Source organism: Oncorhynchus kisutch, unplaced genomic scaffold, assembly GCF_002021735.2.
Source record: "Oncorhynchus kisutch isolate 150728-3 unplaced genomic scaffold, Okis_V2 Okis01b-Okis20b_hom, whole genome shotgun sequence".
Classification (NCBI taxonomy): Eukaryota; Metazoa; Chordata; class Actinopteri; order Salmoniformes; family Salmonidae; genus Oncorhynchus; species Oncorhynchus kisutch.
In genome coordinates, this window is record NW_022261978.1 from 688108 (window position 1) to 714489 (window position 26382).

The 26382-nt window shown below is 44.4% G+C and overlaps 1 protein-coding gene across 3 annotated transcripts in view; it reads right to left on the bottom strand.

The window, feature by feature from the left end:
- Nucleotides 1-642: 642 nt before the first annotated feature.
- The window catches only part of LOC109884700 (putative uncharacterized protein DDB_G0291608), a 29096-nt gene continuing 3356 nt past the window's right edge, over nucleotides 643-26382 (bottom strand). The window contains exons 2-8 of one of the 3 annotated variants that reach the window (XR_004206527.1): nucleotides 11766-11868; nucleotides 9679-9753; nucleotides 8883-9079; nucleotides 6188-7445; nucleotides 5543-5721; nucleotides 1939-5320; nucleotides 643-1846 (exon numbers count right to left, since the gene is read on the bottom strand). Coding sequence is in view for 2 of the 3 variants with exons in the window: in XM_031811276.1 (XP_031667136.1) it covers nucleotides 5552-5721; nucleotides 6188-7445; nucleotides 8883-9079; nucleotides 9679-9753; nucleotides 11766-11868 (1803 nt within the window). In the remaining variant the exon portion in view is untranslated. Of the gene's footprint in view, nucleotides 5321-5542; nucleotides 5722-6187; nucleotides 7446-8882; nucleotides 9080-9678; nucleotides 9754-11765; nucleotides 11869-26382 lie in introns of all 3 variants that reach the window. The other 2 variants (XM_031811277.1, XM_031811276.1) reach the window with 2 other exon arrangements.

Genomic DNA, 26382 nt, shown 5'->3' on the forward strand with positions numbered 1-26382 from the left:
AGCTATCTGAGCAGCTAACCGATCGCTGCAGCTGTACATAGTCTATTGGTAAATAGCCCACCCTTTTCACCTACCTCATCCCCGTACTGTTTCTATTTATTTACTTTTCTGCTCTTCTGCACACCAATATCTCTACCTGTACATGACCATCTGATCTTTTATCACTCCAGTGTTAATCTGCAAAATTGTAATTATTTGCCTACCTCCTCATGCCTTTTGCACACATTGTATATAGACCCCCCCTTCGTTTTCTACTGTGTTATTGACTTGTTAATTGTTTACTCCATGTGTAACTCTTTGTTGTATGCTCACACTGCTATGCTTTATCTTGGCCAGGTCGCAGTTGCAAATGAGAACTTGTTCTCAACTAGCCTACCTGGTTAAATAAAGGTGAAATAAAAAAAATAAAAATAAAAAAACACACACACACACACATACACATACACTAACACACACACACATGCACACACGCATGTGCACACACGCACACACACACATATACTGTATATATATATACACACACACACACACACACACACTGCGTGCGTTACATCATTTCATTAGGTATGAGTGTATGTGCTTGAGTGTGTGTCTGTCAAAGTCAAATAAGGAAAGGTGATACACACGTTCATTATATTAATATAATTCTGGCCTTTATGTTTATATTAAAAATAGCATTCATTAACAATAACAATATACAACAACAATAATTATCATCAGCAACAATAATTACACTTAGGAACCAGAGAATGACACATCCTCCATCTGAAATAAGTTAAGAAATAAAAAAAACACCATGTTTAAATCATGTACAGTACATACAGTTGGATAACATTTATCTCTCAGAGCCATTCCAAAAAGGTTGACATTGTTTTTCAAAGCATCCCATTCCAGATTCTATTCCTCCCTCGGTGATGGCTGTCCCCACTCCCTTAGCTCAGTGGTTCTCCATCCTGGTTCTAGAGTGCTAGGACCAGGATTGAGACATACTGCCTAAGCTAGTCTTATTTCTAGCCTGATACCTGGGGTAGTCCAGGGGTGACAAACTCAATTCCTGGAGGGCCGAGTGGCTGCGTGTTTTCAGTTCTCCCTTCTACTTGAATGATTAATTAAGGTCACCAGTAAGGAAATTCCCTTTAGCTGGTTGTCTAGATCTTAAATGGACACAAATGAAAGGAAACATGAGAAAAACCAGAAGACCTACAGCCTTCCATTGAACTGATGCTGACAGCCCTGCTCTAGTCTCAGGATGGGGAAGAGAGAGGGACATAACCACTATGGCATAATGAATGACCTACAGCCTTCCATTGAACTGATGCTGACAGCCCTGCTCTAGTCTCAGGATGGGGAAGAGAGAGACATAACCACTATGGCATAATGAATGACCTACAGCCTTCCATTGAACTGATGCTGACAGCCCTGCTCTAGTCTCAGGATGGGGAAGAGAGAGACATAACCACTATGGCATAATGAATGACCTACAGCCTTCCACGGAACTGATGCTGACAGCCCTGCTCTAGTCTCAGGATGGGGAAGAGAGAGAAGTAACCACTATGGCATAATGAATGACCTACAGCCTTCCATTGAACTGATGCTGACAGCCCTGCTCTAGTCTCAGGATGGGGAAGAGAGAGACATAACCACTATGGCATAATGAATGACCTACAGCCTTCCATTGAACTGATGCTGACAGCCCTGCTCTAGTCTCAGGATGGGGAAGAGAGAGACATAACCACTATGGCATAATGAATGACCTACAGCCTTCCATGGAACTGATGCTGACAGCCCTGCTCTAGTCTCAGGATGGGGAAGAGAGAGACATAACCACTATGGCACAATGAATGACCTACAGCCTTCCAGGGAACTGATGCTGACAGCCCTGCTCTAGTCTCAGGATGGGGAAGAGAGAGACATAACCACTATGGCACAATGAATGACCTACAGCCCTCAAATTCAAATCCGGACCCTCAAAGCCAGTCCCCCTGCTTTTTCTCATTGTTCCCCACTAACCAGGGACTGACTTATACCTAAGGTGGCTGCAATTCATTACCAGGGAGAACAGAAAAGCAGCAGGCTCTGGACCTCATAGGGTCAGAGTTCAATTCTCCTGATATACAGTAAAATCTCCAGTTCCTTATTGTAACCTGGGTGTTTGACTGTTGAGTCAGTCAACAACGCTACATTGTTGCTTCCGTGTTTGGCAAGACAAAGACAACAGACTTCCCTACAGCTGAAACACACAACTCCCCAGGCGACGTTGAAGACCTACTGAGCAACAATTCCCTTGAAATATTTCCGCCACACATTCCAGGCTATGTTGAAAAGGTTGAAACATCTAAGGTATAGAGTCGGTGTTGGATGTTGAGTGTTGAGTGTCTGTCATCTGAGTAGTCTATGGCCTCCTGCTATGGTGACTATGGCGACTTTTGGCATATGTTCCTTTCTCTGCTCTCCCAGTGCAAAAATGCTGTCCTTCAATCTAGGTTTTCCAGTTCTATACCTGCTTTTCTCTGTAATAGATATAGGACAACTAGAACGGTTCTATTTAAATGCTCTCTATACGCTCCCTCTACTTCTCCCTCTATGTTTTCTAGTTCTATCTGCGCTCCAGTGTGTAACTACTCCAGTGTTTGGATTGGTTAGATCCAGATGTAGACAGAACATCGAAAGATACTGTAGTAGTAGAAATGACATGTCTCTGTGTGTGTGTGTGTGTGATGTCCTGAGCTTCTCGCTCCAGATCTAAGATCAGCTTCCCCTCCACCAAATCTAACATTAACCATTAGCAAGGAAAATGCTAAACTGACCCAAGATCCGTGTCTAAGGGCGCATTCCCCCTACACCGAGCTTCTCCTTTCAGTGCTTCACTATCCATATGTTCTATCCCCCTTTACTCATGTTATCCCCAGTTACACCAGTCATATTCCCAGGACAGTTATCCCAGTTACACCAGTCATATTCCCAGGACAGTTATCCCAGTTACACAGTCATATTCCCAGGACAGTTATCCCCAGTTACACCAGTCATATTCCCAGGACAGTTATCCCCAGTTACACCAGTCATATTCCCTGGACAGTTATCCCAGTTACACCAGTCATATTCCCAGGACAGTTATCCCAGTTACACCAGTCATATTCCCAGGACAGTTATCCCAGTTACACCAGTCATATTCCCAGGACAGTTATCCCAGTTACACCAGTCATATTCCCAGGACAGTTATCCCCAGTTACACCAGTCATATTCCCAGGACAGTTATCCCAGTTCCACCAGTCATATTCCCAGGACAGTTATCCCCAGTTACACCAGTCATATTCCCAGGACAGTTATCCCAGTTCCACCAGTCATATTCCCAGGACAGTTATCCCCAGTTACACCAGTCATATTCCCAGGACAGTTATCCCAGTTCCACCAGTCATATTCCCAGGACAGTTATCCCCAGTTCCACCAGTCATATTCCCAGGACAGTTATCCCCAGTTACACCAGTCATATTCCCAGGACAGTTATCCCCAGTTACACCAGTCATATTCCCAGGACAGTTATCCCCAGTTACACCAGTCATATTCCCTGGACAGTTATCCCCAGTGACACCAGTCATATTCCCAGGACAGTTATCCCAGTTACACCAGTCATATTCCCAGGACAGTTATCCCAGTTACACCAGTCATATTCCCAGGACAGTTATCCCCAGTTACACCAGTCATATTCCCAGGACAGTTATCCCAGTTACACCAGTCATATTCCCAGGACAGTTATCCCAGTTACACCAGTCATATTCCCAGGACAGTTATCCCAGTTACACCAGTCATATTCCCAGGACAGTTATCCCCAGTTCCACCAGTCATATTCCCAGGACAGTTATCCCAGTTCCACCAGTCATATTCCCAGGACAGTTATCCCCAGTTACACCAGTCATATTCCCAGGACAGTTATCCCAGTTCCACCAGTCATATTCCCAGGACAGTTATCCCCAGTTACACCAGTCATATTCCCAGGACAGTTATCTGAGTTCCACCAGTCATATTCCCAGGACAGTTATCCCCAGTTACACCAGTCATATTCCCAGGACAGTTATCCCAGTTACACCAGTCATATTCCCAAGACAGTTATCCCCAGTGACACCAGTCATATTCCCAGGATAGTTATCCCCAGTTACACCAGTCATATTCCCAGGACAGTTATCCCCAGTGACACCAGTCATATTCCCAGGACAGTTATCCCCAGTTACACCAGTCATATTCCCAGGACAGTTATCCCAGTTACACCAGTCATATTCCCAGGACAGTTATCCCCAGTGACACCAGTCATATTCCCAGGACAGTTATCCCAGTTACACCAGTCATATTCCCAGGACAGTTATCCCAGTTACACCAGTAGGATAACATTGTTTATCTGAGAACAGTTTCCGTTGTCAACCCAGTACATTCCAGTGAAATATCCACATCCAAGCTTTGCATTGTCTCTTAGAAATAGATGGCCTCAAGCACCATTTTGGGCCAATAAGATTTCAGTTCTATTCTTAGCAACCAATCATAGTCAAGCTGTAGAGAGGGGCGTGTTCCATGGCATCTAAATCAACCAATCAATGGCTGTTGCAGCAAGCAATCTAATAATATCCGCCGAACACCCTCCTTAACTGTCCAATCAGTAGCCAGTGTTCAAAGTAGGCGGGGCTAGAATTATACAAGCCTATGGCTGATGGGAGATGTAGTTTGCTTGGCTCCTTTTTCAAAGGTTACATCACTCTCCTTCCAGTGTTAAACATCCAGAACTACCTCCTTTCTAAGGAGTCTCTGTCTGAGATTGTCCATTGTCTTGATATCGCGGTTTAAATAAAGCTAGCAGATTTTTTATAGAAAGATGCTACATGCTACATTCTGGGGTGCAAAGATTGACACAGCCTGCAGTAATGTCTGTTAGCATAGCCAGCAGTAGAGATCAGAAGTACTGCCCAGTCTCCAGTGTCCATCTTGAGGTTCCATAACCAGCAGTAGAGTCCAGAAGTGCTGCCCAGTCTCCAGTGTCCATCTTGAGGTTCCATAACCAGCAGTAGAGTCCAGAAGTGCTGCCCAGTCTCCAGTGTCCATCTTGAGGTTCCATAACCAGCAGTAGAGTCCAGAAGTGCTGGCCAGTCTCCAGTGTCCATCCTGAGGTTCCATTGCCAGGCAGTATCCCTCAGTATTCATTAGGGCACAAAACGTTTTATAAAACAAGAAATGAGGGTTTATTCCATGTTGTCCCTGTTTCAGTCCGTTTTCTTCCGTTTGGTGCCTAATGAACACGACCCTGGGTGGGCCCGGCAAACACAGTCGACCCAGTTGCCTGTAGAAGAGAGGTAGAGGAGTTAGATAGTCTCTCATTCTCAAGCTTTTCATTCCCTCCCCCCTCCATACTATGTCTGACATTTTAATATCTACACCCTCAATTTATCTTCCTTTCTCTCCCTCCTTCTCTCCCGCTGCCTCCCTCTGTCTTTCTAACCTTTCCATCTGCTGGTCTGCCTCCCCCTTTTCCACCCCTCCTCCCTCCTCCCTCCTCCCTTACCATCTCTCTCTACATGATCATGGTTCGGAGGGCAGCCTTGCTGATGCGGCTCCGGTGTTTCCTCCTCCTGCGTCCGCGGGGAAGTGCCGGTCTGAACGGGCCCTGCGGGGGCTTGGGGGGAGGGGACGGGGTGCTGGGGGACCACCCTGGGGCCCTGCTGGAGGACAACGTGGGGGGCACTGGACAAGAGAGAGAGAGGGGAGAGAGAGGTGGAAGAGGGAGAGAGATAGAAGAAAGGAAGAGAGAGAGAGATGCATTGTGTTAGATAACATAAAATAGTCAAGAACAGTTGAATGTAATCACCTCTGAGGCGGAGGTAACAATGTCTGTAACTCCCATCACGTTTGTGACCGCTAGGAACCTGTTTTAACAGGAAGTGGCAGTTCAGGTCCCATGTTGCAGGGGGAGGGAAAGAATGACAGGACACATATGCTCATATAATCATACATGTGGTCTACGACAGTCAGGACCACAAAAGAAAACAGGCCTACTTCCTCTAACACCCTCTTCCCCTAACGTCAACTCTCACAGGCATACATAGTTACTGACCCACAGCATACACACACCCACACGTGCAAACACAAGCATTCGTGCACACACACATTGACACACACACACAAAAACAAATTTCCAAATTCCCAGTACCTGGTCTTTGTGTGGTGGTGGTTTGTGTTCGAGACTGACGATGGTGAGGATGATGATGGTCTTGATGAGGAAGATGAGGATGAGGAGGATGATGCTGTTGTTTCTGGCCCAGTTCTCTCTGTAAGAGTTCTAGAAGTTTCTTCCTGCTCTCCTCCTCTGTGACAGAGTCACCCTGATTGGTCGACTCTGAGTGTCTTTGTTCCTGATTGGACAGCTCTGTCTGGCTGTGTCGCTCTTTATCGTCCTCCTTTCTGTGATTGGTCACTTCTGTCGCTGCCTGTCTGGTGACCTCTGTATCCTTTAGAGCGTCTCTATTGGCCACCTCTGTGCTTGAGTCATTATCATCGGTCGGTTCTGTGTTGCTGTGGACCAGTTCTGGTTTGTGATTGGCCGGTTGTTTTGTGTCAGGTGGTCCGCTGCTGTCGGATTGGGGAGCGTTGTGTTTGTATTGAGTCCTGAGCTCTGGCTCTTGGCTGTATGGTTGGTACTGTTGTTGTTGATGTTGTTGATGTTGCTGTTGTTGTTGTTGTTGATATTGTCGCTGTTGTTGTAGATATTGTTGTTGTTGGTAGTACTGTTGTAGTTGTTGCTGTCTTCCTATCTCCTGTGTTCTCTCTGTGTTGTCAATGTGTTGCCTCTCTCCTGTGTTGGGCTGTGTGTCAGTGTGTGTGCGGTGAGGTGTTTGTGACCCTCTCTCCTCCCCTCTCCCCCCCTCATACCCACTGCCATGCCCTATAGGGAGCTCATGAGAGGGACCCATCTGTGTGTGTGTGTCTGTGTGTGTCCCTACCTGCGTCCCTGACCCTGCCATTGGGTGTGTCTGTGTGTGTGTGTGTGGCTGTGTGTGTGTCCCTACCTGCGTCCCTGACCCTGCTATTGGGTGTGTCTGTGTGTGTGTGTGTGGCTGTGTGTGTGTCCCTACCTGCGTCCCTGCCCCTGCTATTGGGTGTGTCTGTGTGTGTGTCCGTGGCTGTGTGTGTGACAGGCTGTACTTGTCCTGCCACTGTCTCTCCAGCTGCCCCCTGTCATCCACATGGAACCTCTGATTGGCCTTCATATTGTCATGGCGATGGAGGTCTTCCTTGGAGAGGGAGGGGGGTTTGGGTGTGAGTCGGGGGGGAGGAGGGGGGAGAGAGGTGGACCTGGCTGCAGCTGTGGCCGAGGGGTGTGTCTGGCAGCGGCAGGAGGTGTGGTCTTCCACTGAGATCACCGCCTTGTCGTAGTGGGGTCTCTTATCGATGTACTGGATCCTTGTTACCTGGGGGGAGGATGGTGTTTGTAAATCTGGTGATATGCCTACTGGACATATCCATGAATGTTTATATGTAGGCCTATATATGTCAGTGTAGCTTAGAATAGGTGTGTATAATATTTATAGGTATATCCATGTATACAGGTGTATATGTAGATAGTGTATATAGGTGTATATGAACCTGTAGATAGTGTATATATATGTATATGTACCTGTAGATAGTGTATATAGGTGTATATGAACCTGTAGATAGTGTATATATATGTATATGTACCTGTAGATAGTGTATACAGGTGTATATGAATCTGTAGATAGTGTATAAATGTGTATATGAAACTGTAGATAGTGTATATAGGTGTATATGAACCTGTAGATAGTGTATATAGGTCTATATGAACCTGTAGATAGTGTATATAGGTCTATATGAATCTGTAGATAGTGTATAAATGTGTATATGAACCTGTAGATAGTGTATATAGGTCTATATGAACCTGTAGATAGTGTATATAGATGTATATGAACCTGTAGATAGTGTATATAGGTCTATATGAACCTGTAGATAGTGTATATAGGTCTATATGAACCTGTAGATAGTGTATATAGGTCTATATGAACCTGTAGATAGTGTATATAGATCTATATGAACCTGTAGATAGTGTATATAGGTCTATATGAACCTGTAGATAGTGTATATAGGTCTATATGAACCTGTAGATAGTGTATATAGGTCTATATGAACCTGTAGATAGTGTATATAGGTGTATATGAACCTGTAGATAGTGTATATAGGTCTATATGAACCTGTAGATAGTGTATATAGGTCTATATGAACCTGTAGATAGTGTATATAGGTGTATATGAACCTGTAGATAGTGTATATAGGTCTATATGAACCTGTAGATAATGTATATAGGTCTATATGAACCTGTAGATAGTGTATATAGGTCTATATGAACCTGTAGATAGTGTATATAGGTCTATATGAACCTGTAGATAGTGTATATAGGTCTATATGAACCTGTAGATAGTGTATACAGGTCTATATGAACCTGTAGATAGTGTATATAGTTCTATATGAACCTGTAGATAGTGTATATAGGTGTATATGAACCTGTAGATAGTGTATATAGATGTATATGAACCTGTAGATAGTGTATATAGGTCTATATGAACCTGTAGATAGTGTATATAGGTCTATATGAACCTGTAGATAGTGTATATAGGTCTATATGAACCTGTAGATAGTGTATATAGGTCTATATGAACCTGTAGATAGTGTATACTGTGTAAGTGTCGGGACACACTGCAGTAGCCAGTTATGTGTGTACACTTTTAGAAAAAAGGAAGTTCTTCAGCTGTCCCCATAGGAGAACCCTTTTTGGTTCCAGTAGTTCTTCAAAGGGTTCTCCTATGGTTGTAAATAGTATCGGGGTATATATATACCTGTAGATATCGTGTCTGAGTAACCGTGGGGACGCACTGTAGCATTCGGGTGTTACAGCAGCCAGAGCAGCGCTGCACCTCCACACACGGCGGCCACAACAGGAAGTTGGCGTTGCGTCGGTCAAGCATGGCTCTGGTGACCTCCATGACCTCTGTCCTGACCTTACACACCGCCTGCTGGGCTGGCTGGGCATCTACTGGGGGAGGAGGGGAGGGAGGGAGAGAGGGGGAGGATGTTAGACTACATCATGACCTCTGTCCTGACCTGTACACTTTTAGAAAAAAGAGTTCCAAACAGGTCCCCAGAGGAGAACACTTTTTTTGGTTCCAGGTACTGTAGAACCCTTTTGGGTTCCATGTAGAACCCTCTGTAGAAAGGGTTCTACCTGGAACACAAAAGGTTTCTACCAAGAATAAAAAGGTTTCTACCTGCAACCAAAAAGGGTTCTTCAAAGGGTTCTCCTATGGGGACAGCCAAAGAACCATTTAAGGTTCTAGAAAGCACCTTGTTTTCTAAGAGTGTACAACACCTGCTGGATCTTCGCTGGAGAGAGAATATAGTTATTATTCTTAAATGAATTGAATTCAAATTGAGGGAGTCAGATAGAGATGGAAAGAAATAGAGAGAAACACAGGGAGGGAGGGAGGGAGGGAGAGAGAGAGAGAGAGAGACAGAGAGAGAGAGAGAGAGAGAGAGAGAGAGAGAGAGAGAGAGACAGAGAGAGAGAGAGAGAGAGAGAGAGAGAGAGAGAGAGAGAGAGAGAAACAGAAGAACAGGTACAGTAGACCGACTAACCTAGGTTTCTCCTGTATCTTCCACGGGTGTCATTTGAATGAATCTCATTGGCCGATGGTTCATCTGGCTCCACCTCTAAAAGCAAGAAAAGAAGGAGAGAAAGAGGGAAGGAAGAAGAGAAACACAGGAATGTTGAGTCTTTCAGTCAACCACCTGTATTCAACCATCTTTTCTCTGTTCTATTGTGTAAAGTGTTGTGAAAGTAACTTCTGTCAATGATGCCTTGTATGCGTGGCTTTATAGAAAGTCCTCTTCGCTTGGTGATTACTGTCATTTTGACCAACTGTAAGAGTCTGAGTGTGTTAGTCTGGGTGGGAGAGATAATCATTGTTCACCACACAATGAAACAATCACAGTCTATTTATTGCTGCAATTTGTCTGAGCTGTCGGGAATGTGTGTGACTGGAGATATGAGTGTTTAAATATAGTGTTGTGTGTGTGTGTGTGTGTGTGTGCGTGTGTGTGCGTGTCTGTGCGTGTGTGTGTGTGTGTACGCGTGTGTGCGTGTCTGTGTGTGTGTGTGTGCGTGCGTGAGTGTGTGCGTTCCGAAGGCGTCATATCTTGCTGTGTTAGGCATAATGGTCTATAGTTAACTAATAACTGTCTGTGTTTGTGTCTGGATAGATGTTTATGATATAGAACAGATATTGCATTGTGCTTTATTGTATTTCCAGTCCACATTTCTGTAGTCTAGACTATTCTCTTTTCTTTCTCTCAAATAGCTATTCTTTCCTAACCGTGATGCAATCTTTCCCTTTCTCTTTTCCCTCCATAGACGAGAATGGGCCTGTCTAAAACCCCCACAACCACATGTTAAACTGGCTTTGATCTGTCTGACTATATGGCTATTAGTGGGCAAGATACGTGTCTGTCAGTCAAACTGTCTATGTATTGTATGTCTAGAACAGTGTGTGTGTGTGTGTGTGTGTGTGTGTGTGTGTGTGTGTGTGTGTGTGTGTGTGTGTATCTAGGACAATATTCTCAGTGTTGTGGTCTCAGAGCTAAGGACAGAGAAGAACTGGCTAAACATAGTTGGCCTTTGTGTCGGGTGTGGTACGGTGATCACACACACACAAACACACATGGTCTTGTGTCTGAGTCTCTCTCTAATAGTCTAACTCAGTATCTCTGGTTAAGGTCTCTAATAGTCTAACTCAGTATCTCTGGTTAAGGTCTCTAATAGTCTAACTCAGTATCTCTGGTTAAGGTCTCTAATAGTCTAACTCAGTAACTCTGGTTAAGGTCTCTAATAGTCTAACTCTGTAACTCTGGTTAAGGTCTCTAATAGTCTAACTCTGTAACTCTGGTTAAGGTCTCTAATAGTCTAACTCTGTAACTCTGGTTAAGGTCTCTAATAGTCTAACTCTGTAACTCTGGTTAAGGTCTCTAATAGTCTAACTCTGTAACTCTGGCTAAGGTCTCTCTCTAATAGTCTAACTCAGTAACTCTGGTTAAGGTCTCTAATAGTCTAACTCTGTAACTCTGGTTAAGGTCTCTAATAGTCTAACTCTGTAACTCTGGTTAAGGTCTCTAATTGTCTAACTCTGTAACTCTGGTTAAGGTCTCTAATTGTCTAACTCTGTAACTCTGGTTAAAGTCTCTAATAGTCTAACTCTGTAACTCGGGTTAAAGTCTCTCTCTGGTCAAGGTCAGTAACATTGTATTGTCCCTGCTGGCTCTCTCTTTGGGCCTGCCTCTCTACTGCTGCTGCAGCTATCCCATGTAAATATTGCCATAACCAGTCAGCACACACACACACACACACACACACACACACACACACACACACACACACACACACACACACACACACACACACACACACACACACACACACACACACACACGGACACAGAAGCATACACACGCAAACACACCCTTCGCTACATTCCTATCGTGCCAACCCTGCTGGGCCACACCTGCATGCTCGCCTCCTCCCCATCTCTCCTGTTATTACTGCTATTATAGGAGTGTGTGTGTGTGTGTGTGTGTGTACAGACTGTTTATATTTCTATGGGATAGCAGCAGCAGCAGTGAGGTCGGCCCAGAGAGCCTGTGTGTTAAAGGCTGTGAGAGGGCAGTTTTACCCTGGGAGTCAGTCTCTTGCTCCAGCAGCTGTTGCAGGTCCTCTATAGAAGAGATGGGACTGGTTCTCACCAGCTCTACTAACGATGGTGGGAGAGGATCTCCCTGGGAGAGAGAGAAAGGGAGGGTGAGAGAGGGTGATGGGGGATGGGAGGAGAGGGGGGAGGAGAAAGGAGGGAAGAGAGAGAGAGAGAGAGAGAGAGAGAGAGAGAGAGAGAAAGAGAGAGCGAGAGCGAGAGCGAGAGGAGGAACATATAACAGGTTAATATCATCCTTCTTCATCTCCTTCCATCTCCACCATCTCCAGGCATCATGGTCTCTTTGTCTCATCCAGTTTCACTTCCTTCTAAAGAAGGAACTGTTGTTTGTTGTTGCTGTTTATCCTCTCTGTCTGTGTGTTTACCCCCCAAACACTGCTGTTGTTCCCTCTGTAACCCCTGGAGAACAGAAACTAACCCTCTTCCTCTGATCGCCTCTTGTTTTCTCCTCTCTTCTTCCACTGTCTGTCTGTCTGTCTGTCCTGTCTGTCTGTCCTGTCTATCTGTCTGTCTGTCCTGTCTATCTTAGTTACTGTCTGACTTTATGTGCTTTAGTCAACAAAGTCATGTTCAGTATCCAACAGCACACACACAGGGAGAGATGGCGAGATAGAGAGAGAGTCTTGTGTCTATATTGCCAGGGGCAATCCTCTTATACAGTATGTCTCTCTATCTTGTCTCAGAATGACTCCTAGTCACTTCTCAATACCTCCCAGAGCACAGTAGAATGGAGCCTTAGAGTAATGTGTGGGAGTGTATGTTCCTCTGAACAGTTACTGTCATGTGCTTGGAGGACGACAACAAATAGTACATCACCCCAGCAACTGTGCTCACACAAATAGACAAACAAACATATCCCATACGTACTGGTTTCACCCTCTCACTGTATTTGTGTATAGTATGTGTTAGGTCCTCTCTCTCTCTCTCTCTCTCTCTCTCTCTCTCTTTCTCTCTCTCTCTCTCTCTCTCTCTCTCTCTCTCTCTCTCTCTCTCTCTCTCTCTCTCTCTCTCTCTCTCTCTCTCTCTCTCGGGTGGGTGGTGGTGGTCTGGACACCTGGTTGAGTTTCACAAGCCTCTGACTGACCCAGTTACTAATGTAGGACTCACAGACTGTGTCTCTCAATGCAGTTGTCTGCTGAATAGCCCAGAAACACTTTTCCATTTACAAGCTGACATGGTGTCATTACATTGACCGTGTAGCGAAAAATAACTACACCTCAGCCCAGAGTTCACATAACATCACTGTGTGCAACCTGTTGCTACTAAACAGACAGGTTGCGTCCCAAATGGCACCCTATTCCCTATTTAGTGCACTACTTTAGACCAGGACCTATAGGGCTCTGGTCAAACATAGTGCACTATATACAGTAGGGAATACGGAGCCATTTCAGATGCAGCCAGTGGCTAAATGAGAGCAAAAACAGAGGCAGGAAATGGCTAGTTAAACATTACAGAGTCTAACGGTTGTCCTTTTCTGAAGACTTTTAAAAAGACCAGCATTGGAAAATGGCCTAATAATAGAAACACTGTTAGAAAGAAGGGTTCGGCTGTAGGGGGACGCTTTTTGGTTCCAGGTAGAACGCTTTTTGGTTCCAGGTAGAACCCTTTTTGGTTCCAGGTAGAACCCTTTTTGGTTCCAGGTAGAATGCTTTTTGGTTCCAGGTAGAACCCTTTTTGGTTCCAGGTAGAACCCTTTTTGATTCCAGGTAGAACCCTTTTTGATTCCAGGTAGAACCCTTTTTGGTTCCAGGTAGAACTATTTTGGTCTCCATGTAGTACCATCTGTGGAAAGGGTACTACATGGAACTCAAAAAGGTTCTACCTGAAACCAAAAAGGGTTATTCAAAGGGTTCTCCTTTTAGGTTCTGGATATGTTCTGGATAGCACCTTTTTTTCCTAAGAGTGTACTTCTGCAGAAAAGCCCGATCATTCTGAAAGGAATGATTCACCCACTTCCTCCAGGGATCGTTCACGCCAAAATCAAAGTTATTTGAAATAGGGGTTCACACCTCATAAAGTGGTCTGACGTTGAGGTGAAACGGCATCCCAAGCCAGGTAGTGCAGACCTAACTACAGCCCTACAGAGGCCCAGATAAACGGGACAAAAAGAAGGAAGTTAGCTGGTGTCTATGTTTCCCATTGGTTTAGGATAGAGGCCTATAGCTGTCACTTTAAGGGGCTCCCCCTGTCTCTTGGTGTTGATTCATGACCCATAATCCTCTCTGTGTAGTGTTCATTTTTCTAAGTGTCTGACATGACGTTTCCTACACACGGGTCAGATGGTACGATGTCATATGCCAGTACATCTAACACTGTTTTAAGACTGACTGTCAGTGTGTGTGTGTGTGTGTGTGTGTGTGTGTGTGTGTGTGTGTGTGTGTGTGTGTGTGTGTGTGTGTGTGTGTGTGTGTGTGTGTGTGTGTGTGTGTGTGTGTGCGTTCAGGGGCCCTACAGAGGGGAAGCCCAGGGGTTCATGGGAAGACAGAACGTGTGGAATGTCAGAGGGGAAAGGTGAGGTGTAATGGAACAGAATTATGGGGCCAGCTGACTGATGACACACACACATACACACACACATTGGTCACAAGAGCGCAAACTTACTTGACTCACAATCATACTGTTGAAAGACCCCCCCCCCCCACACTCCATACTTCCATGCTTGCACAGGAACATATGATGAACAGCCATGTACGTGCTCGCCTCGATCCCCTACACTTGGCACAGACACACAGACCAACACAGAGACGCACACACACACCTGTGCTGCAGCCTCACAAACATACTGAGCGGATTCCTGCTGTCGGTGAGAAACAGAGGGGAGGATGATGGATAGAGAGATCAAATGAAACAGGGAAGAGAAGAGAGGAGATGGGGATTTACAGAGATATCTCCTTACCTGCTCTCACGTCAACCTATTCATCTAACTAAGAGAGAGAGAGAGAGAGAGAGAGAGAGAGAGAGAGAGAGAGAGAGAGAGAGAGAGAGAGAGAGAGAGAGAGAGAGAGAGAGAGTGAGAGAGAGAGAGAGAGAGAGAGAGAGAGAGAGAGAGAGAGAGAGAGAAATAAAGGGAGGTGGCATTCAGAAAGAGATGGAATGAAATAAACTAATAATCAAATAGTTACTATTATGCCTCTTTCACCTAAACGTGTACTGTAGACCTGTTGTCTGTCTAGACTGCTGTTTACTGTGTATCTCTGACTCCTATAGACCTGTACTGTAGACCTGTTGTCTGTCTAGACTGCTGTTTACTGTGTATCTCTGACTCCTATAGACCTGTACTGTAGACCTGTTGTCTGTCTAGACTGCTGTTTACTGTGTATCTCTGACTCCTATAGACCTGTACTGTAGACCTGTTGTCTGTCTAGACTGCTGTTTACTGTGTATCTCTGACTCCTATAGACCTGTACTGTAGACCTGTTGTCTGTCTAGACTGCTGTTTACTGTGTATCTCTGACTCCTATAGACCTGTACTGTAGACCTGTTGTCTGTCTAGACTACTGTTTACTGTGTATCTCTGACTCCTATAGACCTGTACTGTAGACCTGTTGTCTGTCTAGACTGCTGTTTACTGTGTATCTCTGACTCCTATAGACCTGTACTGTAGACCTGTTGTCTGTCTAGACTGCTGTTTACTGTGTATCTCTGACTCCTATAGACCTGTACTGTAGACCTGTTGTCTGTCTAGACTACTGTTTACTGTGTATCTCTGACTCCTATAGACCTGTACTGTAGACCTGTTGTCTGTCTAGACTGCTGTTTACTGTGTATCTCTGACTCCTATAGACCTGTACTGTAGACCTGTTGTCTGTCTAGACTGCTGTTTACTGTGTATCTCTGACTCCTATAGACCTGTACTGTAGACCTGTTGTCTGTCTAGACTGCTGTTTACTGTGTATCTCTGACTCCTATAGACCTGTACTGTAGACCTGTTGTCTGTCTAGACTGCTGTTTACTGTGTATCTCTGACTCCTATAGACCTGTACTGTAGACCTGTTGTCTGTCTAGACTACTGTTTACTGTGTATCTCTGACTCCTATAGACCTGTACTGTAGACCTGTTGTCTGTCTAGACTACTGTTTACTGTGTATCTCTGACTCCTATAGACCTGTACTGTAGACCTGTTGTCTGTCTAGACTACTGTTTACTGTGTATCTCTGACTCCTATAGACCTGTACTGTAGACCTGTTGTCTGTCTAGACTGCTGTTTACTGTGTATCTCTGACTCCTATAGACCTGTACTGTAGACCTGTTGTCTGTCTAGACTACTGTTTACTGTGTATCTCTGACTCCTATAGACCTGTACTGTAGACCTGTTGTCTGTCTAGACTACTGTTTACTGTGTATCTCTGACTCCTATAGACCTGTACTGTAGACCTGTTGTCTGTCTAGACTGCTGTTTACTGTGTATCTCTGACTCCTATAGACCTGTACTGTAGACCTGTTGTCTGTCTAGACTGCTGTTTACTGTGTATCTCTGACTCCTATAGACCTGTACTGTAGACCTGTTGTCTGTCTAGACTACTGTTTACTGTGTATCTCTGACTCCTATAGACCTGTACTGTAGACCTGTTGTCTGTCTAGACTACTGTTTACTGTGTATCTCTGACTCCTATAGACCTGTACTGTAGACCTGTTGTCTGTCTAGACTGCTGTTTACTGTGTATCTCTGACTCCTATAGACCTGTACTGTAGACCTGTTGTCTGTCTAGACTGCTGTTTACTGTGTATCTCTGACTCCTATAGACCTGTACTGTAGACCTGTTGTCTGTCTAGACTGCTGTTTACTGTGTATCTCTGACTCCTATAGACCTGTACTGTAGACCTGTTGTCTGTCTAGACTACTGTTTACTGTGTATCTCTGACTCCTATAGACCTGTACTGTAGACCTGTTGTCTGTCTAGACTGCTGTTTACTGTGTATCTCTGACTCCTATAGACCTGTACTGTAGACCTGTTGTCTGTCTAGACTACTGTTTACTGTGTATCTCTGACTCCTATAGACCTGTACTGTAGACCTGTTGTCTGTCTAGACTGCTGTTTACTGTGTATCTCTGACTCCTATAGACCTGTACTGTAGACCTGTTGTCTGTCTAGACTACTGTTTACTGTGTATCTCTGACTCCTATAGACCTGTACTGTAGACCTGTTGTCTGTCTAGACTGCTGTTTACTGTGTATCTCTGACTCCTATAGACCTGTACTGTAGACCTGTTGTCTGTCTAGACTACTGTTTACTGTGTATCTCTGACTCCTATAGACCTGTACTGTAGACCTGTTGTCTGTCTAGACTGCTGTTTACTGTGTATCTCTGACTCCTATAGACCTGTACTGTAGACCTGTTGTCTGTCTAGACTACTGTTTACTGTGTATCTCTGACTCCTATAGACCTGTACTGTAGACCTGTTGTCTGTCTAGACTGCTGTTTACTGTGTATCTCTGACTCCTATAGACCTGTACTGTAGACCTGTTGTCTGTCTAGACTACTGTTTACTGTGTATCTCTGACTCCTATAGACCTGTACTGTAGACCTGTTGTCTGTCTAGACTACTGTTTACTGTGTATCTCTGACTCCTATAGACCTGTACTGTAGACCTGTTGTCTGTCTAGACTGCTGTTTACTGTGTATCTCTGACTCCTATAGACCTGTACTGTAGACCTGTTGTCTGTCTAGACTGCTGTTTACTGTGTATCTCTGACTCCTATAGACCTGTACTGTAGACCTGTTGTCTGTCTAGACTACTGTTTACTGTGTATCTCTGACTCCTATAGACCTGTACTGTAGACCTGTTGTCTGTCTAGACTACTGTTTACTGTGTATCTCTGACTCCTATAGACCTGTACTGTAGACCTGTTGTCTGTCTAGACTGCTGTTTACTGTGTATCTCTGACTCCTATAGACCTGTACTGTAGACCTGTTGTCTGTCTAGACTGCTGTTTACTGTGTATCTCTGACTCCTATAGACCTGTACTGTAGACCTGTTGTCTGTCTAGACTGCTGTTTACTGTGTATCTCTGACTCCTATAGACCTGTACTGTAGACCTGTTGTCTGTCTAGACTGCTGTTTACTGTGTATCTCTGACTCCTATAGACCTGTACTGTAGACCTGTTGTCTGTCTAGACTGCTGTTTACTGTGTATCTCTGACTCCTATAGACCTGTACTGTAGACCTGTTGTCTGTCTAGACTACTGTTTACTGTGTATCTCTGACTCCTATAGACCTGTACTGTAGACCTGTTGTCTGTCTAGACTGCTGTTTACTGTGTATCTCTGACTCCTATAGACCTGTACTGTAGACCTGTTGTCTGTCTAGACTGCTGTTTACTGTGTATCTCTGACTCCTATAGACCTGTACTGTAGACCTGCTGTCTGTCTAGACTACTGTTTACTGTGTATCTCTGACTCCTATAGACCTGTACTGTAGACCTGTTGTCTGTCTAGACTGCTGTTTACTGTGTATCTCTGACTCCTATAGACCTGTACTGTAGACCTGTTGTCTGTCTAGACTGCTGTTTACTGTGTATCTCTGACTCCTATAGACCTGTACTGTAGACCTGTTGTCTGTCTAGACTGCTGTTTACTGTGTATCTCTGACTCCTATAGACCTGTACTGTAGACCTGTTGTCTGTCTAGACTACTGTTTACTGTGTATCTCTGACTCCTATAGACCTGTACTGTAGACCTGTTGTCTGTCTAGACTGCTGTTTACTGTGTATCTCTGACTCCTATAGACCTGTACTGTAGACCTGTTGTCTGTCTAGACTGCTGTTTACTGTGTATCTCTGACTCCTATAGACCTGTACTGTAGACCTGCTGTCTGTCTAGACTGCTGTTTACTGTGTATCTCTGACTCCTATAGACCTGTACTGTAGACCTGTTGTCTGTCTAGACTGCTGTTTACTGTGTATCTCTGACTCCTATAGACCTGTACTGTAGACCTGTTGTCTGTCTAGACTGCTGTTTACTGTGTATCTCTGACTCCTATAGACCTGTACTGTAGACCTGTTGTCTGTCTAGACTGCTGTTTACTGTGTATCTCTGACTCCTATAGACCTGTACTGTAGACCTGTTGTCTGTCTAGACTACTGTTTACTGTGTATCTCTGACTCCTATAGACCTGTACTGTAGACCTGTTGTCTGTCTAGACTACTGTTTACTGTGTATCTCTGACTCCTATAGACCTGTACTGTAGACCTGTTGTCTGTCTAGACTGCTGTTTACTGTGTATCTCTGACTCCTATAGACCTGTACTGTAGACCTGTTGTCTGTCTAGACTACTGTTTACTGTGTATCTCTGACTCCTATAGACCTGTACTGTAGACCTGTTGTCTGTCTAGACTGCTGTTTACTGTGTATCTCTGACTCCTATAGACCTGTACTGTAGACCTGTTGTCTGTCTAGACTACTGTTTACTGTGTATCTCTGACTCCTATAGACCTGTACTGTAGACCTGTTGTCTGTCTAGACTACTGTTTACTGTGTATCTCTGACTCCTATAGACCTGTACTGTAGACCTGTTGTCTGTCTAGACTGCTGTTTACTGTGTATCTCTGACTCCTATAGACCTGTACTGTAGACCTGTTGTCTGTCTAGACTACTGTTTACTGTGTATCTCTGACTCCTATAGACCTGTACTGTAGACCTGCTGTCTGTCTAGACTACTGTTTACTGTGTATCTCTGACTCCTATAGACCTGTACTGTAGACCTGTTGTCTGTCTAGACTACTGTTTACTGTGTATCTCTGACTCCTATAGACCTGTACTGTAGACCTGTTGTCTGTCTAGACTACTGTTTACTGTGTATCTCTGACTCCTATAGACCTGTACTGTAGACCTGTTGTCTGTCTAGACTACTGTTTACTGTGTATCTCTGACTCCTATAGACCTGTACTGTAGACCTGTTGTCTGTCTAGACTGCTGTTTACTGTGTATCTCTGACTCCTATAGACCTGTACTGTAGACCTGTTGTCTGTCTAGACTACTGTTTACTGTGTATCTCTGACTCCTATAGACCTGTACTGTAGACCTGTTGTCTGTCTAGACTACTGTTTACTGTGTATCTCTGACTCCTATAGACCTGTACTGTAGACCTGTTGTCTGTCTAGACTACTGTTTACTGTGTATCTCTGACTCCTATAGACCTGTACTGTAGACCTGTTGTCTGTCTAGACTGCTGTTTACTGTGTATCTCTGACTCCTATAGACCTGTACTGTAGACCTGTTGTCTGTCTAGACTACTGTTTACTGTGTATCTCTGACTCCTATAGACCTGTACTGTAGACCTGTTGTCTGTCTAGACTGTTGTTTACTGTGTATCTCTGACTCCTATAGACCTGTACTGTAGACCTGTTGTCTGTCTAGACTACTGTTTACTGTGTATCTCTGACTCCTATAGACCTGTACTGTAGACCTGTTGTCTGTCTAGACTGCTGTTTACTGTGTATCTCTGACTCCTATAGACCTGTACTGTAGACCTGTTGTCTGTCTAGACTACTGTTTACTGTGTATCTCTGACTCCTATAGACCTGTACTGTAGACCCGTTGTCTGTCTAGACTACTGTTTACTGTGTATCTCTGACTCCTATAGACCTGTACTGTAGACCTGTTGTCTGTCTAGACTACTGTTTACTGTGTATCTCTGACTCCTATAGACCTGTACTGTAGACCTGCTGTCTGTCTAGACTGCTGTTTACTGTGTATCTCTGACTCCTATAGACCTGTACTGTAGACCTGTTGTCTGTCTAGACTGCTGTTTACTGTGTATCTCTGACTCCTATAGACCTGTACTGTAGACCTGCTGTCTGTCTAGACTGCTGTTTACTGTGTATCTCTGACTCCTATAGACCTGTACTGTAGACCTGTTGTCTGTCTAGACTGCTGTTTACTGTGTATCTCTGACTCCTATAGACCTGTACTGTAGACCTGCTGTCTGTCTAGACTGCTGTTTACTGTGTATCTCTGACTCCTATAGACCTGTACTGTAGACCTGTTGTCTGTCTAGACTACTGTTTACTGTGTATCTCTGACTCCTATAGACCTGTACTGTAGACCTGTTGTCTGTCTAGACTGCTGTTTACTGTGTATCTCTGACTCCTATAGACCTGTACTGTAGACCTGTTGTCTGTCTAGACTGCTGTTTACTGTGTATCTCTGACTCCTATAGACCTGTACTGTAGACCTGTTGTCTGTCTAGACTACTGTTTACTGTGTATCTCTGACTCCTATAGACCTGTACTGTAGACCTGTTGTCTGTCTAGACTACTGTTTACTGTGTATCTCTGACTCCTATAGACCTGTACTGTAGACCTGTTGTCTGTCTAGACTGCTGTTTACTGTGTATCTCTGACTCCTATAGACCTGTACTGTAGACCTGTTGTCTGTCTAGACTGCTGTTTACTGTGTATCTCTGACTCCTATAGACCTGTACTGTAGACCTGTTGTCTGTCTAGACTACTGTTTACTGTGTATCTCTGACTCCTATAGACCTGTACTGTAGACCTGTTGTCTGTCTAGACTACTGTTTACTGTGTATCTCTGACTCCTATAGACCTGTACTGTAGACCTGTTGTCTGTCTAGACTACTGTTTACTGTGTATCTCTGACTCCTATAGACCTGTACTGTAGACCTGTTGTCTGTCTAGACTGCTGTTTACTGTGTATCTCTGACTCCTATAGACCTGTACTGTAGACCTGTTGTCTGTCTAGACTACTGTTTACTGTGTATCTCTGACTCCTATAGACCTGTACTGTAGACCTGTTGTCTGTCTAGACTACTGTTTACTGTGTATCTCTGACTCCTATAGACCTGTACTGTAGACCTGTTGTCTGTCTAGACTGCTGTTTACTGTGTATCTCTGACTCCTATAGACCTGTACTGTAGACCTGTTGTCTGTCTAGACTACTGTTTACTGTGTATCTCTGACTCCTATAGACCTGTACTGTAGACCTGTTGTCTGTCTAGACTGTTGTTTACTGTGTATCTCTGACTCCTATAGACCTGTACTGTAGACCTGTTGTCTGTCTAGACTACTGTTTACTGTGTATCTCTGACTCCTATAGACCTGTACTGTAGACCTGTTGTCTGTCTAGACTGCTGTTTACTGTGTATCTCTGACTCCTATAGACCTGTACTGTAGACCTGTTGTCTGTCTAGACTACTGTTTACTGTGTATCTCTGACTCCTATAGACCTGTACTGTAGACCCGTTGTCTGTCTAGACTACTGTTTACTGTGTATCTCTGACTCCTATAGACCTGTACTGTAGACCTGTTGTCTGTCTAGACTACTGTTTACTGTGTATCTCTGACTCCTATAGACCTGTACTGTAGACCTGCTGTCTGTCTAGACTGCTGTTTACTGTGTATCTCTGACTCCTATAGACCTGTACTGTAGACCTGTTGTCTGTCTAGACTGCTGTTTACTGTGTATCTCTGACTCCTATAGACCTGTACTGTAGACCTGCTGTCTGTCTAGACTGCTGTTTACTGTGTATCTCTGACTCCTATAGACCTGTACTGTAGACCTGTTGTCTGTCTAGACTGCTGTTTACTGTGTATCTCTGACTCCTATAGACCTGTACTGTAGACCTGCTGTCTGTCTAGACTGCTGTTTACTGTGTATCTCTGACTCCTATAGACCTGTACTGTAGACCTGTTGTCTGTCTAGACTACTGTTTACTGTGTATCTCTGACTCCTATAGACCTGTACTGTAGACCTGTTGTCTGTCTAGACTGCTGTTTACTGTGTATCTCTGACTCCTATAGACCTGTACTGTAGACCTGTTGTCTGTCTAGACTGCTGTTTACTGTGTATCTCTGACTCCTATAGACCTGTACTGTAGACCTGTTGTCTGTCTAGACTACTGTTTACTGTGTATCTCTGACTCCTATAGACCTGTACTGTAGACCTGTTGTCTGTCTAGACTACTGTTTACTGTGTATCTCTGACTCCTATAGACCTGTACTGTAGACCTGTTGTCTGTCTAGACTGCTGTTTACTGTGTATCTCTGACTCCTATAGACCTGTACTGTAGACCTGTTGTCTGTCTAGACTGCTGTTTACTGTGTATCTCTGACTCCTATAGACCTGTACTGTAGACCTGTTGTCTGTCTAGACTACTGTTTACTGTGTATCTCTGACTCCTATAGACCTGTACTGTAGACCTGTTGTCTGTCTAGACTACTGTTTACTGTGTATCTCTGACTCCTATAGACCTGTACTGTAGACCTGTTGTCTGTCTAGACTACTGTTTACTGTGTATCTCTGACTCCTATAGACCTGTACTGTAGACCTGTTGTCTGTCTAGACTGCTGTTTACTGTGTATCTCTGACTCCTATAGACCTGTACTGTAGACCTGTTGTCTGTCTAGACTACTGTTTACTGTGTATCTCTGACTCCTATAGACCTGTACTGTAGACCTGTTGTCTGTCTAGACTACTGTTTACTGTGTATCTCTGACTCCTATAGACCTGTACTGTAGACCTGTTGTCTGTCTAGACTACTGTTTACTGTGTATCTCTGACTCCTATAGACCTGTACTGTAGACCTGTTGTCTGTCTAGACTACTGTTTACTGTGTATCTCTGACTCCTATAGACCTGTACTGTAGACCTGTTGTCTGTCTAGACTACTGTTTACTGTGTATCTCTGACTCCTATAGACCTGTACTGTAGACCTGTTGTCTGTCTAGACTGCTGTTTACTGTGTATCTCTGACTCCTATAGACCTGTACTGTAGACCTGCTGTCTGTCTAGACTGCTGTTTACTGTGTATCTCTGACTCCTATAGACCTGTACTGTAGACCTGTTGTCTGTCTAGACTACTGTTTACTGTGTATCTCTGACTCCTATAGACCTGTACTGTAGACCTGTTGTCTGTCTAGACTGCTGTTTACTGTGTATCTCTGACTCCTATAGACCTGTACTGTAGACCTGTTGTCTGTCTAGACTACTGTTTACTGTGTATCTCTGACTCCTATAGACCTGTACTGTAGACCTGTTGTCTGTCTAGACTGCTGTTTACTGTGTATCTCTGACTCCTATAGACCTGTACTGTAGACCTGTTGTCTGTCTAGACTGCTGTTTACTGTGTATCTCTGACTCCTATAGACCTGTACTGTAGACCTGTTGTCTGTCTAGACTGCTGTTTACTGTGTATCTCTGACTCCTATAGACCTGTACTGTAGACCTGTTGTCTGTCTAGACTACTGTTTACTGTGTATCTCTGACTCCCATAGACCTGTACTGTAGACCTGTTGTCTGTCTAGACTACTGTTTACTGTGTATCTCTGACTCCTATAGACCTGTACTGTAGACCTGTTGTCTGTCTAGACTGCTGTTTACTGTGTATCTCTGACTCCTATAGACCTGTACTGTAGACCTGTTGTCTGTCTAGACTACTGTTTACTGTGTATCTCTGACTCCTATAGACCTGTACTGTAGACCTGCTGTCTGTCTAGACTGCTGTTTACTGTGTATCTCTGACTCCTATAGACCTGTACTGTAGACCTGTTGTCTGTCTAGACTGCTGTTTACTGTGTATCTCTGACTCCTATAGACCTGTACTGTAGACCTGTTGTCTGTCTAGACTGCTGTTTACTGTGTATCTCTGACTCCTATAGACCTGTACTGTAGACCTGTTGTCTGTCTAGACTGCTGTTTACTGTGTATCTCTGACTCCTATAGACCTGTACTGTAGACCTGTTGTCTGTCTAGACTACTGTTTACTGTGTATCTCTGACTCCTATAGACCTGTACTGTAGACCTGTTGTCTGTCTAGACTGCTGTTTACTGTGTATCTCTGACTCCTATAGACCTGTACTGTAGACCTGTTGTCTGTCTAGACTGCTGTTTACTGTGTATCTCTGACTCCTATAGACCTGTACTGTAGACCTGTTGTCTGTCTAGACTGCTGTTTACTGTGTATCTCTGACTCCTATAGACCTGTACTGTAGACCTGTTGTCTGTCTAGACTACTGTTTACTGTGTATCTCTGACTCCTATAGACCTGTACTGTAGACCTGTTGTCTGTCTAGACTACTGTTTACTGTGTATCTCTGACTCCTATAGACCTGTACTGTAGACCTGCTGTCTGTCTAGACTGCTGTTTACTGTGTATCTCTGACTCCTATAGACCTGTACTGTAGACCTGCTGTCTGTCTAGACTGCTGTTTACTGTGTATCTCTGACTCCTATAGACCTGTACTGTAGACCTGTTGTCTGTCTAGACTGCTGTTTACTGTGTATCTCTGACTCCTATAGACCTGTACTGTAGACCTGTTGTCTGTCTAGACTGCTGTTTACTGTGTATCTCTGACTCCTATAGACCTGTACTGTAGACCTGTTGTCTGTCTAGACTGCTGTTTACTGTGTATCTCTGACTCCTATAGACCTGTACTGTAGACCTGTTGTCTGTCTAGACTGCTGTTTACTGTGTATCTCTGACTCCTATAGACCTGTACTGTAGACCTGTTGTCTGTCTAGACTGCTGTTTACTGTGTATCTCTGACTCCTATAGACCTGTACTGTAGACCTGTTGTCTGTCTAGACTGCTGTTTACTGTGTATCTCTGACTCCTATAGACCTGTACTGTAGACCTGTTGTCTGTCTAGACTGCTGTTTACTGTGTATCTCTGACTCCTATAGACCTGTACTGTAGACCTGTTGTCTGTCTAGACTACTGTTTACTGTGTATCTCTGACTCCTATAGACCTGTACTGTAGACCTGTTGTCTGTCTAGACTGCTGTTTACTGTGTATCTCTGACTCCTATAGACCTGTACTGTAGACCTGTTGTCTGTCTAGACTGCTGTTTACTGTGTATCTCTGACTCCTATAGACCTGTACTGTAGGACTGTGACTACTAATGCTTTTATATCTCTCCCGCACACATAAACACACACATATGGCCACACACATATGGCCACACACACACACACACACACACACACACACACACACACACACACACACACACACACACACACACACACACACGCGCACACACAAAGACTAACAAACACACACACCATACACCCCCCCCCCCCCCCCCCCCCCCCCCCCCCCCCACACACACACACATAAACACACACATATGGCCCCACACACACACACACCACATACGCACACACAGTTGTTGAAATCCCATGCAGGCAGGCAGGCCACTAGCAGATTACATGATTCTTATATAAAATGGATCAAAAACCTGCCACGCAACAAAGCAGAGCAGGACAGTAACCATACTGCATAGTATGTGTGTGTCTTAATTGTGAAACAATTGTCCCCTGCGTGATTTCTCTGTAATTCCAGGCCAAAGGACAATCATCAGCAAATCTAAGCCATGTTGACGTAATGCTACGGGTTCAGAAGGAGAGAAATAACCAGAAACAGAGGGCAGTCGAGTATAAATGCAACAACTGACATGTGTGTGTGTTTGTTAGTCTCTGTGTGTGTGTGTGGGGGGGGGGGGGGGTGTATGGTGTGTGTGTTTGTTAGCCTTTGTGTGTGTGAGTGTGTGTCAGAAAGAGAGAGCAAAAGATAGCGTGAGCATGCATGTACAGTATGTGTGTGAGTGAGTGGTGTGGGGGGG